Here is a 16,097-nt window from a genome sequence, read left to right on the forward strand (position 1 = left end):
ACAAGAAAATCTAGTATCACTGCAAGCCAGACGAAAAATATAACATGTGGTGATTTGTGGTGAACTGTAAATTGCATAACAAATAAAGTGTATAAACATACCAGTTTCTATGTCATCACCTGAATGGGATCTTTTCTGTGGCATTTGTTGAGCTTGAAATAGGGGAGAAAGTGTTTGTTTCCAATTTAAAACCCCAGTAGATGTAGTGACATGTGTGAAAGACCTGCAGAATGAAAAAAAAGTTGAAAGGTTTTTAAGATATTTTTTAAATATTCTAGAACAACTTTCTATACATTGTGTATGTATGATAGAATTGACAGATATAAATGTGTTGAATGTAATCCAGCCAATGAGTTTGTGGAGCAGTGAGACAAGGGTGGTATCGAAGGTTGGTATAGATTATTTGATTAAAATTAAACACTAGATATTTTTTAATAAATTTAACATCTCCAATCAGTCATTCCTAGCACAAATATTTCCCAGCAAAATCAAAACAACAAAGGCAATTCCTATTTATAAAACAGGAGAAAGACACATATTCTTAAACTACAGACCAATTTCTCTGCCTTCCCATTCCTCAAAAATTCTACTATTGTGCAAAGGCTTGATAGTCTATAGAAAAACACAACTTACTTAATGACCATCAGGATGACTTTAAGTGCACCTCAATGGTAGTAATGGAGCTGATAGCAGAGATATCAACTGCAATGAAGAACAAGGAACATACTGTGTTTTATATTCTTAAAAAAAAACATTCAATACTATTGATCATCAGCATCTTAATGAAGGAACTGGAAAAATGTGGTATTAGAGAGATAAGATAGTCATGGCTAAGAGGTATACCTTGATGATAAATCGAATCAGTTTTGCTGAAGTTGGGCTGTGGGGTCCCACAACGTTCAGTGATAGCACTAACACAAGTCCAATTTTCAGGCTGCAGAGGAGTGCTATACAAATCATAACTAGATAAAATTATTATGAGAAAAGCAATGCATTTTTTCCCAAACTAAATGCCTGAAAATTCTGCAATCTGGCTGCGCAGAAAATGTACAAAGCACTGCTTAAAAAACTGTATCCAAAAGCAGTTTGAAGTTAGAGTCAGGGGAACAGGTCAGTTTAAAAAAACTAATGGGTCAACTTGTGGAACAGCTGTGATGACAAATAAAGAATATATAATTCACTTTAAAGCGGTGGTAAACTAGCATGAGAATGAGGTATGAACATTATTGTCTATTAAATTTCTGTAACCTTGTTTCAGTCTCTGTTTTGTCTTTGGAACTTCTGTTTTTGTCTCTTTTTTTGTGAGTAAAGCTTAAACCCAGCAGTGAAAGTGTTGCTTATTATAACATGTTATGTAAAAAAAAAGGCTGGTATAATAAGCTAAAGCTTTGTCCTACATCTTTGCGGTCAATTTAATTACTTTTTCCCTTTTCTGTTTCTTATTATCTATTTTCCTGTGAAAGTCTTAACTAGGCCTGAAATAAAAGACTGAAAAAATAAGAGATTTACATATGATAGAATATATAATACAGTACATTTGTTCACTGGCTTACATTGCAATGCATCTGTGGTAACACGTTATAAAAATGGTGCAAAACATACACTTCAGTAATGCTTTACTAATATATGACTCATGATGATTTAATGCATGAATTAAATTACAGGATGTCTCATGAATTCTTGTTGCTCACCATGAACAAATGATCAAGCCACTATGACTTTTTCATCAGTTAACACATTAATGTTAATTCACTGCTTCTTCATACATTAATTGATATGCCATCAAATTAGCAGGAGAAAAGGGGCATGTCAGACCTGTGCATTTGATCAATCTCTCTGGGAACAGAACAGGACTTATTCTCAGAGGAAATGTCAAGCATTTTTTTTTAATTAAACTGGTGGTCATGTGTGAAAATCTACATCACCCAGTCATCGTCCTGTCACATTGCTGGGTGGCAAATTTCTTGATTTTATTCTTATTGATCTAGTTATCTCATGTGTGAAGTAGTGAGTAAATAATATTCAGTTTGGGTACCTCAGTTAAACTTCGTCATCTCCACCTATTCCCACCCTGTATGTGTGGTACGGTTGTGCAGCGGTTTGCATCACAGCAAGACGGTTTCTGGATTCGAACCTGCTGGATTACTGGGGCCTTTCTGTGTGGAGTTTGCATGTTCTCCTTGTTTCTGTGTGGGGTTTCCCTGTTCGTTCTGTCCTCCTCAAACAGTCAGGCAGGTTAGGTTCATCTGTGACTCTTGGCCTGTGTGAACGTGACTGTCACTGGTTGTTAATCTCTACCAATGACATGTAATAGAAATGGACAAGATCACAGCTCCCCAAGAGTGAAGCCAACGCATCTTAATCGCCCCCTTGTGGCAGGTTGCAGTACAAGTCAGAAATCCTGCTTCCCAGTGTTAACAGATAGGACAGGGGCCAAACTATAACATCAAAGTACACGTCAAAAAAAAAAAAAAAATCCCAAAGATGTGTCCTGTCATTTAGGGTAGTTCTTATCACAATGATGTTTGTTCAAGTGTTCATTTTTCTGATCAGTTTTAATTAGTTTTAATGGGATGTGAGGGAGGGAACTCAACAGGACATTTCCAACACTGATCACTACCGCGCAGACTCTCAAGATGACCAACCAGCGGAAGGTGACAGTGCCCACATCCGGGATGTTTTAGCTTACGTTTTCAACAGTTGGAGGAAGTGGAGGCATGTCCATTTTTATTTTCCGTCACTGGTCTCTACCCTGTGATAAGTGCTGATGTGCCCAGGGTGTACCCTGCCTCTCAATCAATGTCGGCTGGGATCCCCGTGACCCTCCAAACAACAAGTGGGTATAGATAATGGATGAGCCTGCTACATGTTTTGGGTTCATCTTCCACAAAAAAAAAGTTTTTAAAAAGAACGAAAGGAAGAAAGAAAGACACAAAGAAACAGAGAAAGAAGGAAGGAAACCAGTCCTGCTGTTTTCAGAGACTGCTCAAATGCATGTGTCTGATGTTCTCTTTTTCCCAGCTTATCTGATGGCATATCAATTAATGTAAGTAAGTGTGAATTAACATTGATGTGTTAACAAATGAGTCATAGTACCTTGATCATGTGTTAATGTTGAGGAAATCTGTGATATATTCCTCATTAATTTATGCATTAAATCAATGAATCATGCATTATTCAAGTAAGCCATATGTTTTGTGTTATTGCATCTGCTTATACATTTAAATTTCATTAACTTTGGAGACACAGTCCAGTCAACTCAAATGAACAGCGACACATTAACACAACATGGTGCACAACATTTAATGTTTATCTGACAACTTAAATAAAGGTGATATGGAGATTATACACATTTCTATAATAGCAAACCACTATTTACAGTGGAAGAACTAACAATAGAGAGACTTTTATTTGGTTTCTGAGGAGTTTGAATTAAGTTTGTTTTTGATTGTCTGCGAGGTAAAATTACAATTTTTAGTGGCTTTGAGGAGAGTGATATAACAGCTGTTTCTGGCTAAAAAAAAACTCTCTAACAAAAATCTGTAGGGATCCATTGCATAATGTTGTCAGAATAACAATCTGAATCTATCAGTAGCAGAAACTATGCTAGCTATGAATGGCAATTTCTGCAAATAAAAGAGAGAGAGAGAAAAAAAAAGTTAAATTATAATTATGATAAAAAGTCACAATTATGAGATAAGAAAGTCAAAAGTATAAGATAAGATGTAAAAATTATGAGATATAAATTTAGAAAATAAAAAAAATATGACATAAGAAAATCACATTTTTGACATAAAAAGTCAAAATTGTGAAAAAAAAAAATCCTTGAGATAAGAAGTCAGAATAATAATAAAAAAAAACACACGATAAAAAGTCAGAATAGTGAGAAGAAAAAAGTCACAGCTGAGTGGAAAAAGTCATAATTATGAAATAAAATTGTTAAAATAATAAAATAAAAGATCATAATTAGGGATAAGAGAAAAATTAAATCATGAAATTAAAAATACCTGACAATAAGATAAAATAATAATTATAATAAACAGAATTATGGGACACAATAGTCAGAGAAGGTGGACATGTCTGAAAAATGTTAACGGGTTTTTTTCTGGGTTTGCTAATTTTGTCCACCTGGTCTGAGCCTCGAAAAATATCTTATTAGATGAACACCAGCGTTAGTAGCCAGTAACAGGTGACTAATGTATGTGAATAAATGACACACATACACAGGGAGGGAGGGAGGAGAGGAAAACACCGTGTTGTTGCCGGTGCCTCCGGTTGGCTGCGCTCTCCTCCTCCTCCTCCTCCTCCTCCTCCTCCTCAGCTCCGGACAGACACATGGAGCGCACCGTGAACGCATGAAGGATGAATGAACTTTAAATCTGCCTCACAACTTTCACTGCCTCTCTCCTCTCTCTCCCTCTCCTCTCTTTCTCTGTCAGTCCCCTTTCCTCTCTTTCCTTCCTCCGCTACTCTCTGCTCAAAAAAAAAAATAAATATATATATATATATAAATACATATGTACCAGAAGGAGAATCTCGACAATGGATTTACTGCGATCACGATCCTGTTGTGAATGATCAGATCTCGTTTCTTTGCGGATGCTCATTAAGCGTCGTGAGCCGAGATGATGGCATCAATAGGGGAATTCGACCCTCTCAACACCAGAGTCCCTGCAACTAAAATAGAAGTTACCGTGTCGTGCCGGTAAGGTCATATAACTCTCATTCAGATACATTTACAGTAGATCTAATCAAGATGATAGACGGATCAGAAGTCTGTAATGTCACCTGCTCCTGTCTGATATGAAATTCAGATTGATAAGCAAGCAGCATCAAAGTGATAGAAGTTAATTAGATGTGTGTGGTGAATGTGGATGTTGTGTAGAGAGTTATTTGTTTTCTTCTGATGCAACACTGATACCTTCTGCTGAGGTTATTTCCCTGATGTGCCTCCACATCCACTACCTCAGAAAACAAACATTCATTTTTGTAAAATGTAAGATTTTTTTTTTTTTTTTAGATTACTGGCCACTGCTATCTATCTATAAATCTATGATCAATTATTCATTTGGAGTTATTTTTTTTTTTATTTAAAAAAATACAGATTCTCTGATTTCAACTTCTCAAATGTTGGATAAATATTGTCTGGTTTCTTTACTTGTCTCTGAGAGTAAACTGAATGTCTTTGGGTTGTGGACAAAATAAGACATTTGAGGACATCACCTTCGGCTTTTGAAAAAAGTGATCAACATTTTTTCTGCATTGTCAGACATTTTATTGACCGAACAACTAATCAATTACTCGAGAAAATAATTGACTGATTAATCAGTAATGAAAATGCTAATTAGTTGCAGCTAATCTATCTATCTATCTATCTATCTATCTATCTATCTGTGACCGATGTGCATGGTTGATTATTGCTTGTGTGACATTGTAAAGCGTCAAGTTATAGATGGTCTCCTGTATGATGCAGGTTCATAACTGTTTTCCATAAATTGCATGAATGGAATATTGTCAGTAACTACAGTAATAATCCCCAGGAATACATTAGTATTAATTTTATTACCCTGAATCAAAACAGCATTCATGTGCACCTGAAGTGACTGTTTGCTGGCGTGCTGCCATAGCTGAATGGTCGGCTGCTCTGCTTACCGACTGACTGGCTGGCTGGCTGACTGACTGACGGAGCAGTAAAACTCAGTCAGGGTTTTGCAGACTGTCAGCCTGCCTACCTGCCTGCCTAGCTGCCTGGTGGTGTGGCGGACTGTCTTCCCAGTCCAGTCCTGAATAATGAATGGCTGTTGCTCCTGTATTGTCCCTCCTGAGATCAGCCAGACTTGAAGTGACCAGACACCTGGGTTAGACAGCCAAAACCTGGGAGGGTGGGAGAGCTCAGATGGGGAGATTCAATCCCCTCATGAGATTCAAAACATCTAAAATGACATTCCAGAAATATTAAGTGTATTTCAAGTTTAACCTTGATTTTGCACAACATTTTATTGTTGATTTGTGGTATTTTCTATTTTCTGCCTTAAAGGGATAGTTTAGATTTTTTGGGGTTTTTTTTTGGGATTGTCTGAGGTACTTATTAGTCTGTCTATTGTCTATTGTCTATAGTCTATTGTAGGAAAGCTAAGCAAGGTACTGCTGTGGACAGGGTCAGCAGCAAATCTTATTTTAACCCCCCAAAAACAACAACAACAAAAAAAATCAATATCAGTTTAAATGTATGTTATATTTATAATATTTTCACCACTTTACCTTACTGTCAGAAACCATCAAGCTAAATATCGCTTTTGACAAAGCCACCAGTCTCCTTTGGCAAAAACAGTCATTTTACCTCGCAGAATGTGGGAACTGGTGGTCTACCGCTACCTCCATTGGTTAGGGTTTTTTTTGTCTGATACAACAGTTCAACATAATCGAATTAATTAATTATAATATGTCCTCATACCTAAACAAAAGAATAAGTAGATCGCCAGTTACTTCCAAAACAATACATATATATGTATATATATATATATATATATATATATACATATATATAAATGTATATATATATATATATATATATGACCATTGGCGAGTACCTGATATTAAGTATGTAAATCATATGTGGAAACACATGGTTATCATTGTGAAATGGTTGCAAGATTTAAGAAAACATCATGGTTTGTGTTAAAATAAGTATGTTGTGTTATGTCATGTGACTTATGTAGGGCTGCAATTGAAGATAATTTATCTAATTGCTTAATCTGTCAATTGTTTTCTCAATTAATTGATTAATTGATTAGTTGTTTGGTCCACAAAGATGACTCAAATGTCACAACCCAAAGATATTCAGTTCACTGCCATAAAGGAGAACAGAAATCAGAAAATATTCACATTTGACAAGCTGAAATGAGAGAATTTGTACATTTCTAAATGAAAACATGAAGGACAACTATTAATCTATCATCAAAACAGTATAGGTGATGAATTTAATAGTCAATTTGTAATTGATTAATCGAGTAATCTTTGAAGACTTATTCAAGGTAAGTGATGTAAATCGCATATGGGATGTAAATTCAGTACCTTAAATTATAAAATAAATCAAAGTTGACTTTTGATTTCACATGGAACATGAAGCCTGGTCTCATGGGTGAAAGTCTTATCCTTGTTTTACCTATCCATCCACCCCGACCTCCTCCATACCAGGACTTTTCTCGCTCTTTACACTGCTCCTGCCACTAGAGGTCACTGCCTCACAATAAACATAGATATGGGTTGTAAAATGAAATATTCATTCAAACTTTACTTGTATAGCATTTTTCAGACAGGTCAGTGGAATTCAAAGTGTTTAACATGACTGAGAAACTGACAAAAAGACAGAACAAGACTGTAATAGAGTGAAATAAAAATGATGGTGAGGATGGGCTGGAAGTATGAGATGGAATGGATTTTATTACAGATTTTATTTTCAGTTTTATTGTAATAATGTGGCCTCTTTACACAGACATCATCATAAATGAGTCTGTGCTATTCTAACCTAATTTGGACCCATTTGCAGCCCTCTGATAAATCTTTACCTGTACTGTTGCTGTTTCCATAGGAGTCTACTGGATGTGGATACGTTCTCTAAGTCAGATCCTGGTAAGTATGAGCTCTCTGTTGTCTGAAAAGCTGTTAATGATAGAACATTGTTTGTTTTGTTGGTCATTACTTGAGAGAATAAATTAAAGTAAAAGTAGATTTTTATTGCCAATTTGGATATTAAACTGAAAATCAACTCCATAGCTATGTATAGTACACAACTTTATTGTTCAGCTGAGGCCAGAAAATCACCTTCTTGTTGCTCCCTCTATTTATTTATGTTTTTTTGAAGACTGGTTTGCTTCCTTACAGCAAGAAAAGCAGTAAGATACAATGAATTTGACTTTCCTCTGGCTCTTGCACTGTTAAATAACCCAGAAGGTCAGAGCTTTCAATGGGTGGCAACACTGCTGATAAAATGAAAGAGTGAGGATGGGCTGAAAAGTCAAGGTTGAAGAAAGGTCAGGACTTGAGGTTGGCTGAGCGTCAGTATGTTGTGGAATTGAAAAAAGACAGGGATTGATGGGCTGGAGGATGTCAGAGCCGGAAGACAAGTGAGGGTTAAAAAAACCTGCCTCTTACTGCATGTACTACTGTTCTAATGCTGGAATGAATTCCACAACCTCACAAAGGGTGGATGTACTTTTTTTTTGTTATTTAGGGAAGGTTATTTCTTTAATGTAGGATTCTGGAGATGCAGATCTTAACCAGGCGTCTGGTGTCTGAGCTGTGTATGATCCTAATTGAATTCCACATCCGAAAACACTTTGGGTTTGGAGTTGGTGTAGGGTTGGGTTAGGGTTAACGGGTTAATTGGCATTTGTTTACATAAGACAACAGATAACAAAAGCTCACCATCTTTACCAAAAGTTTAATACCGCCTCATTAAGAGGTAATCCAGGAGTCTGATGGTTACCAGATGTTAATCCACAGCTGCCAGACAATCAGAATTGAGAATTCTCAGTGCCTGTGGTGTAGACGGGTGTCCAGCAATGTCAGGAGTCAGGAGTGATATGCACGGGTACGATGGGGGTAGAAAACAAACCTACATGACTGAGAGATTATGGCTTGATTAACATAAATGCACAATGGATAATAGCAGCAGCCTGACTCTGTTTGACCTGAATGGAACAAAGCCTTAATTATGGTAACACCGGTGTTTACCCTCCTCATGTCAAAATGGCTGCTGTGAAAAAGGTCTATTACCTATTAGCTCCAGCAGTTTTGTAAAACAGCTCATCTAGCTCATATCTAGTACCTGGTATATTGTGATATATGCTGACATTAATATAATATCCAGAAACTGGAGGTTGTGTGCTATGCTGCAGGTCACATTACCTGTAGAGCTAACTTTGTGTATAGTCTCAGTCTCATGTGTTATGTCTTAGTTGAATTCAATGTGTCATGTTAGCTAGCCAAAGCTGCCTACCTAGGCTCATAGGATTGTACTAAAAAAGTTTACAAGGACAGGTGCTACATACAAATTTACCCTCTTCAGACCAGATTCCAGCAACGCGCTTCATTTCTAAATACATGAAACCTCCCATCACCCATCTATAAATGAATTACATGTTTTGAATATTTATTTCAATATCAAAGCATAAAATCTTTTACAGTGATGAAAATAAGGGAATAAAACATGCAGAGCCGAGGAGGGCAGACACAAAGCCCTGCATAACATTAAATAAACACAAAAAGAGCATGGTAAAGGCGGTCAAAAAATTAGTTAGAATGTGAAACTGGGACAGAAAATATTGTGCGTTGCCTCAGTCATTTGATGAAACTGTAAAACATAGTAATCAAACTTAGCTGCCTGTTACAAGGGATCAACTGACGCACTTCTCAAGAATTTTAATAAGGAAGAAAACTACTTTCAGATCCAGCTTTGTTTAAATCCATAATAAAACAATAATTTTTAGCGTTGCAGATGAAGAGCTGTCTCTGATCACAATCATCAGAGCAGAGAGTGTGGCAGACAAGGCAACAGAAAAATGCCAAGAAAGTCTTTTAGTTGGAAATGTTCTGACAACAAGACTAAGTGCATTTGTCCAAGAGCCGTATAAAGAAAATAACAGAGACTGCATCTTCTGTGCACCTGGTAATCCAGACTGCTCTGTTACAGGTTTTTGGTGTTTATCCTGTTTGCCCTCCTGACACTGAAGCTTTCTGCCTTCACCGACTAAAACAGGTCCAGCAGCCTCTGAGCAGCGTGGTACCTTTGAGAACCCATACGGTACAACTTTCTCAGACAAACGTTACCCCAAATCAGCCTGGCAGTCTGGCTTTAAATGAGTTACACAGCTGGAGAGCACAGCTGTCTAACACCTCGCCCATGCTGGTCTTGAGGCTCGAGTGATCATGTCTGCGACTGGCTGCAGATGTGAGGGCAGCCTGAGGAGCTACTGGGCTCCAACCAGAGCACGAGCCTTTCTTTTAGTCCAGGCAGCAGAAGCAGATGTGGTGAACACTGCTCACAGCTGCCTGTTGCTATATGCACCACAGCTGGAAGATGTAATGAGGAGAGACACTACTCCATACGTTCGTCTGTCCCATTCTTGTGAATATCTTGTGCCTCAAAGGTATTTCTTCTCTTTCTTTTTTTTTTCATGTGCACATCTCTGTTTAGACTCAAGGATGAACTGAGGAGATTTTGGTGGTCAAAGGTCACTGTGACCTCACGTCTGTCCCTTTCTTATGAACAGAATTTCTTCAAATTTGACACAAAGGCTCACTTGGACTCAAGAATGAACTGATTAGAATTTGAAGGTCAAATGTCAGTGCCACTGTGACATCATAATGCTCTGCTGTGCTCCTCTGTAAAAATAGTAAAGACAGAATGTTTCTCTTTGGAAATTATTCACTGGAATAATACATGTCAATATACTGAACTTCAGTTTTGCCAAAAAATACACTTAATACCTTTTTTGTAAAATTCCTTCAAAGTCTTCAATACATATGTGAGTCTGGGCAGACATGTTTGCAAACTGCAACTTGTCTGGTTGGTGGAGGCATACAAATGTGAGGTGGTAATTCTAGTTTTGTGCGTATGCACAATAAGTTGTACTGTATGATGAAATTCTTACCTTTTCTGTCCTCACCGGTTGAAACCCAATGAAAAAAAAAACAAAACAAAACAGAAGAACAAAAATAATTTTGCAAGTACTGTAGAAAAACAAGTTTAAAAATGACAGAAATCTATAATACGAGTCTGAGGTGCAGCAGCATCTTAACTTTGAAGAAAAGTCATCTTGTTTCACTTGGAAATGTCTAGTTTCATACTGATAATTATGCAAAGATTCGGTGCATTAATTTGCACACTAATTAAGGATTATTACCTTAATTGTCAGTACTATAAGTATTCCAGTGGGTGCTGAAACGTCTTTACTTGATGATACTTAGTTTCATACACATAAAGATTGTGCTCAGACAAACATTATCAAAGTGTGAAAAAATACACCCCCTCCTGCCTTTTCCATTTCAGTGAGACCACTGTGTTGGTCTAGCTGCAGGGTTGCCAGGTTCTCCCGTGGAATTGGGCTACTTTCAAAGTGCTGCTGTAGGTTAACTTTTTCATCCCCTGGTTGTGTTTACCTGTATTACATGCAAATTACATTAATAATATCTATAAATAAAAATCCATATTACAAATTAAATAATTTCTTTATACCCAAATTGACTCCAGCTCAGCACAGACACACATGGACATGGCTCATGTCACATGTACGCATGCCCAAGTACACATAAATACATACACACACAAACACACACACAATGTACCTAATGCTCTCCACTCACTGGTCCAGATTTTATTGGCCGTTGGACTAGTTTTAATTTGCCATTTGGCTGTTTTGTCATACAGACCTGGCAACCCTGCCCAGCGGAGGAGCCAACACAGTGGGTTTGAAAAAAACAAAACAAAATAAAACAAAAAAAAAAACTCATTTTGTGTCATTTTGTTGAAACAGGCTCACTTTTGCTGCATTACAGCACAATAAGTCTCCTGTAAAAACTGCTCGTACAAACAGATTTGTTCTTAAGTGGTTTGTACAAGTGAGTTAGGAGAATAAAATTTCTCTTGAATTTATATTGACAATTTATGAGTCGTACAGACCTGTTGTTGAAGTGTTGTGCAGTTAGTCTGCTGTTATCCAAAGTTCTTCAATAATTAATAGTTTATTTAATTATTTTGAAGCTATTTTGAGTTTGAAAATGCTATAAAATTACACTTAATAGTTATGTTGATATTATCATGTTTGACACTGCAATTTGAAATATAATATAAATTTAAATGTATTCATACAACTTAACAATGTCATCAGTCATTCAAAGTGGCTATACGGTCAGGCATGTTGGCTCTATGCAGGTACATGTAAAGCTGTGTCCAGGGGAACATCCTCTTTTGCAATGTCTGACAATGCAACATCACATATTATGGCAGGTGTTCTGTTGTGGTGGAAAATTCACCTTGACCCCCTCCTCCTGTTGTGGTCATTGATTGCCTTGCTGTGGCAAGAGGATGTTCATACCGCCTCACCGGTGACAGCTGCGGCAGGCTCCAGGAGGAACTTTATTTTTGATCAGTGGTCAAAGTTCAAGGTCACTGTTGCCTCGCATCCTTTCCATTCTCATGAAGGTAATATCTCAGGAACACCTTGAAGAAATTTCTTCAAATCTGGTGCAGAAGTCCACTTAGACATTGATTCCATTTTTTATGAATGAACACCCCCTGACATACGGGGCAGGACGCTTAACCTTATGTTATTATTGGAGTGATAATTACGCAAACTTACAGTCCTCGTGAACGTGTGCACAAATATACACAGGTAGCATTTATCATGTTAATGTGGATTATTATATATTATAATTTTCTTTTTTTAAAGTTAGGAGTGTTTGTGAATTTGATGTGTCACAACTGTACAAGCCCAATGTATCGAAAAAAAAAAAATAGCCAGAGACAGATAGGATAAGATAAGAATATGAGAATGTTCTTGCATTAGGTCTAATGTCGTCTGGCATAGGCACAATTTCATGGGTGCTTGGACACTTAAGCAGCCATATGTTATTGTGAGCACCGATATAGGTGACCATATTAGCAGAACAGGGCATAGCAGAGCTTTAATTGAAGCTAAACTTGTGTCCAGTCTTATATTGATATGTTTATGACTGATATGTTTATGTCTTGTGCTCCTGACAGTCCCGGCTTTAGGTTTTGACCACTCTGGATGTTTCACACAGTATAATGATCTAATGTGCATCACCTTGTGATCTGCTGCCATCTGATCTAACTGGCTCTAACAAGTGTACTAACTCTCAAACTGAGGCTGTCATAGGAAGCTGAAGTCTTAACAACCACTTATCTGACGTGTTCACTAACATCCTGGAAATAGCAGCAACAGCAACAGTCCATTTATCCTGAATGTGTTTATCTGAACTAACATCTCAGAGCACAATGATAACATAACAGCAGTGAGAAACTCACTTCCTGTCCATTACAATACAACAAAATACAGAGTGCTGTTATTCTCTCCACTTACCTGAGTGTTATCTGGACATGTATCTGAATACACTTGTCTACAGGTGTTTTCATAAGTTAAACCCTTAAAAAAGTTACCTGATATGTTTAACTTGCGCAGCTGCTCCCCGCTGTTCGTGTCCATCCTTTATGGCTGCCGAGTCTCAGCTGTTGGATATTTGGCAGCAGTGGGAGCAAAGCTACATGGGAGCAAATGCCTTGGCAGCATGTGACTGCAGTTTATGACAGGAAGGAAGTAATTAACAGTGTGTGTGCGGTACAGGAGAGAGGAGATTGACCCACTCAGTCAGTCATTCCTTTTCCACTTCTCATGCAAACGATTTAATCAAATTATGCACGCTTAATCAGAGCTACTTGTACGGCAGGAATTACCATAGTCGCTGATTGTGTCAATGCTAAATATAGTAACTTCACAAGACAGAGAAAGCAAAAATACACAATATTCAATCAGGTCAAAAATAGTATTTTTTTCACACAGCTGAAGGCGAGTTAATCACTTTATTCTGATGTTAATATTGTTCACAACTAACAGGTAGCACTCAGTAAATGGGTCAGCTGTATGTTACAACACCATGCTGGTCAAGGAGAGAGGGGAGTAACATGTAAATAGATAAGGAGTCAATTTGTTGCATGTTTCTATCTTTTGTTGCCAGATATAGAAAATTAAATGTGACTTCAGGGAGATGCCTGTCCAGATTATGAAACAAACCAGCCCTGAGTAGAAATAAAATCACAGTTCTGAGTAAACTACGATCAAATAAAAGTTACAATCCTAAACCCAACTCTGTATTAGCCCAAAGAACATAACAAAAAGGTCCACATGGTTTACTGGCAAAGAGTCAAAGGTAGTTCAGACTTCTCTCCAATAGAACTGAACTAAATTGCACTTTGAGCATGTCAGAGGTACTATATAATAATGTTTTTTGGAAAGAGACACTGGTTTTGAATTTTTTAAATGTATTTTTTTGAGCACCACAAGCTGAGTGCCATCTAGTCCTATTATATTACAGACAAGGCAGACATCACTGTGGTTGATATCTCCAGAACTCTACAATATATTTTTATGCTGTGCTGAGGCACTGTTTTGCATTCTAAAGGGTTGAATGAAATGGCAAAATTCCAAAAATCTCCTTCACCTTTACAAAAACTTTTTTATGTTTGCTCAAGGTTCCTAATGGAAGATGGAACCAACTTTTTAGAAGACGTTCTGACACAGTGAACACTTACAGGGCCAATGTTTAAGATTTATGGGGATTTATTGGCAGAATATGGCATAAATGGAATATAATATTCATAAGAATGTTTTCATTAGTGTCTAATCCCGTGAAAATAAGAATTATTGTCTTGCTGGTACGTTAGAATAAGGCCTGTCTATCTACAGAAGGAGTGGATCCTCTTTAATGGTGGCTGCCATGTTGTGCTGCAACGTTTCTACAATGGCCCAAAATGAACAGACCACACACACTTTCTCCAGATAGGGCGTTTTGTGCTTTGCACATGCTTCGTGGCCATGTCGGTTCTCCTGCATGTTTAGAGAAAGTGAGATGAGGTGATTGCAAGCTCACTCTGAGATGCCACTAAATCCTACACACTGGTCCTTCAACATACATGTCTGATCAACTGTTTCTGTTCCAAGGGTCTCCAATGTCATCACTCCCATGTCGTAATAATATACACATGATCACTCCGTACAGATCTGATGGAACCTCACTCACATTAATATGTCAAACAAATAGAAATGTCACATTTTCATTCCAGTCCTTCACAGTGCTCTCTATTGTTTTCATCATTTGAGGTTCAACTGGCGCCCTTCTAATTACGTCATCTTGTTGTGTCCTCTGTTTTGTAAATGGTGTTGTGGTTTTCTAATTAGAGAATTGGCGCCAACTACTGCTTATCTCAATGACCCAACTACTAGTAATCGCCTAAGAGTAGTGGGTGGAAATAATTCATTTGCATTTTCTTCTGCCAATTTACTTGAAATTTAGTTAAAATGTATGATACATTTGAATGGAAACATAGCTATTAACACATATGAACATACTCATCTATGTGGGGGAATGTAATATGCATCACAGAGGAAGTGGTTAAGTAACATAGTGACTCAGTCCAACAGGAGAAAATAGTTTTCTCCATCAGGTTAGATGACAGTCAATTTATAGAAGGAGACAGGTGGGACTAAATATAAAGAAAAACAGAAAAAAAAAATCTATAATAGCAGGGCTTATGTCAACACACACACACACACACACACACGCCAAACCACCAAAACCACGACCTGGTAGAGTTCTTAAATTGCATAACATGATCATCAAGTCATGATGGATGACACATTTTTGTCATTTTGTCATTGTGACTCCTTATTTGACATAAGACACCTGAATGCGCATCAGAAGTGACTTTTCCCATGTGGTGAAATATTTGATTGATTTATCAATTAGTCAGGTGATAGAAAATTAATCAACAAATTTGACAACCAGTTAATCTTCATTAAAAAAATCAGCATAGTTTAAAATCCAAATTATATTATAAATAGATAAATATAAATTATATTATAAATAGATAAATATAAATTATATTATAAATAGGTCAATTGCAAACAAAATGGCAACAGAAAATGTGAACTGCGTTCATGTTTCCATCACATTTCCAAAACAGTATTACTGTTTTGGAAATGTGATGAGTTGGGCGTATCAGGAAAACAGCTTGTGGGCCTAATTCTCCAGTTGGCCTTTGTGTTTGTTTCATGTGTCTTCATCGGTCCATAAAGATCAGATGTTTTTGTCTGCTGCTATTTTAAGTCTTCTCTGTGAAACAGAAGCTTCAGTAGATGTTTAAGTCACATGCTTCATGTACATCCTGATTTATTGGCCTAGTCCATTTTTTTCCATTAACAGTACCCAAATTTTTTTCTGCCACATCCAAGAGTAAAAACCTGTACTGTGATGTTTCATCTTTCATCCCTAAATTTCTGGTGTTTCCCCTGCTGTGA

General features: G+C 37.1%; 1 protein-coding gene across 2 annotated transcripts in view; it reads left to right on the forward strand.

The window, feature by feature from the left end:
• The first annotated feature begins 4,522 nt into the window (after nucleotides 1-4,522).
• The window catches only part of LOC146325659 (copine-9-like), a 110,011-nt gene continuing 98,436 nt past the window's right edge, over nucleotides 4,523-16,097 (forward strand). For both annotated transcript variants that reach the window (XM_084720064.1, XM_084720063.1), the window contains exons 1-2: nucleotides 4,523-4,705; nucleotides 7,592-7,632. In XM_084720064.1, coding sequence (XP_084576190.1) covers nucleotides 4,626-4,705; nucleotides 7,592-7,632 — 121 coding nt within the window. In that variant the 5' untranslated portion in view covers nucleotides 4,523-4,625. The remainder of the gene's footprint in view (nucleotides 4,706-7,591; nucleotides 7,633-16,097) is intronic.

The sequence above is a fragment of the Lutjanus erythropterus genome, chromosome 6, assembly GCF_056507025.1.
Source record: "Lutjanus erythropterus isolate fLutEry1 chromosome 6, fLutEry1.hap2, whole genome shotgun sequence".
NCBI lineage: Eukaryota > Metazoa > Chordata > Actinopteri > Lutjaniformes > Lutjanidae > Lutjanus > Lutjanus erythropterus.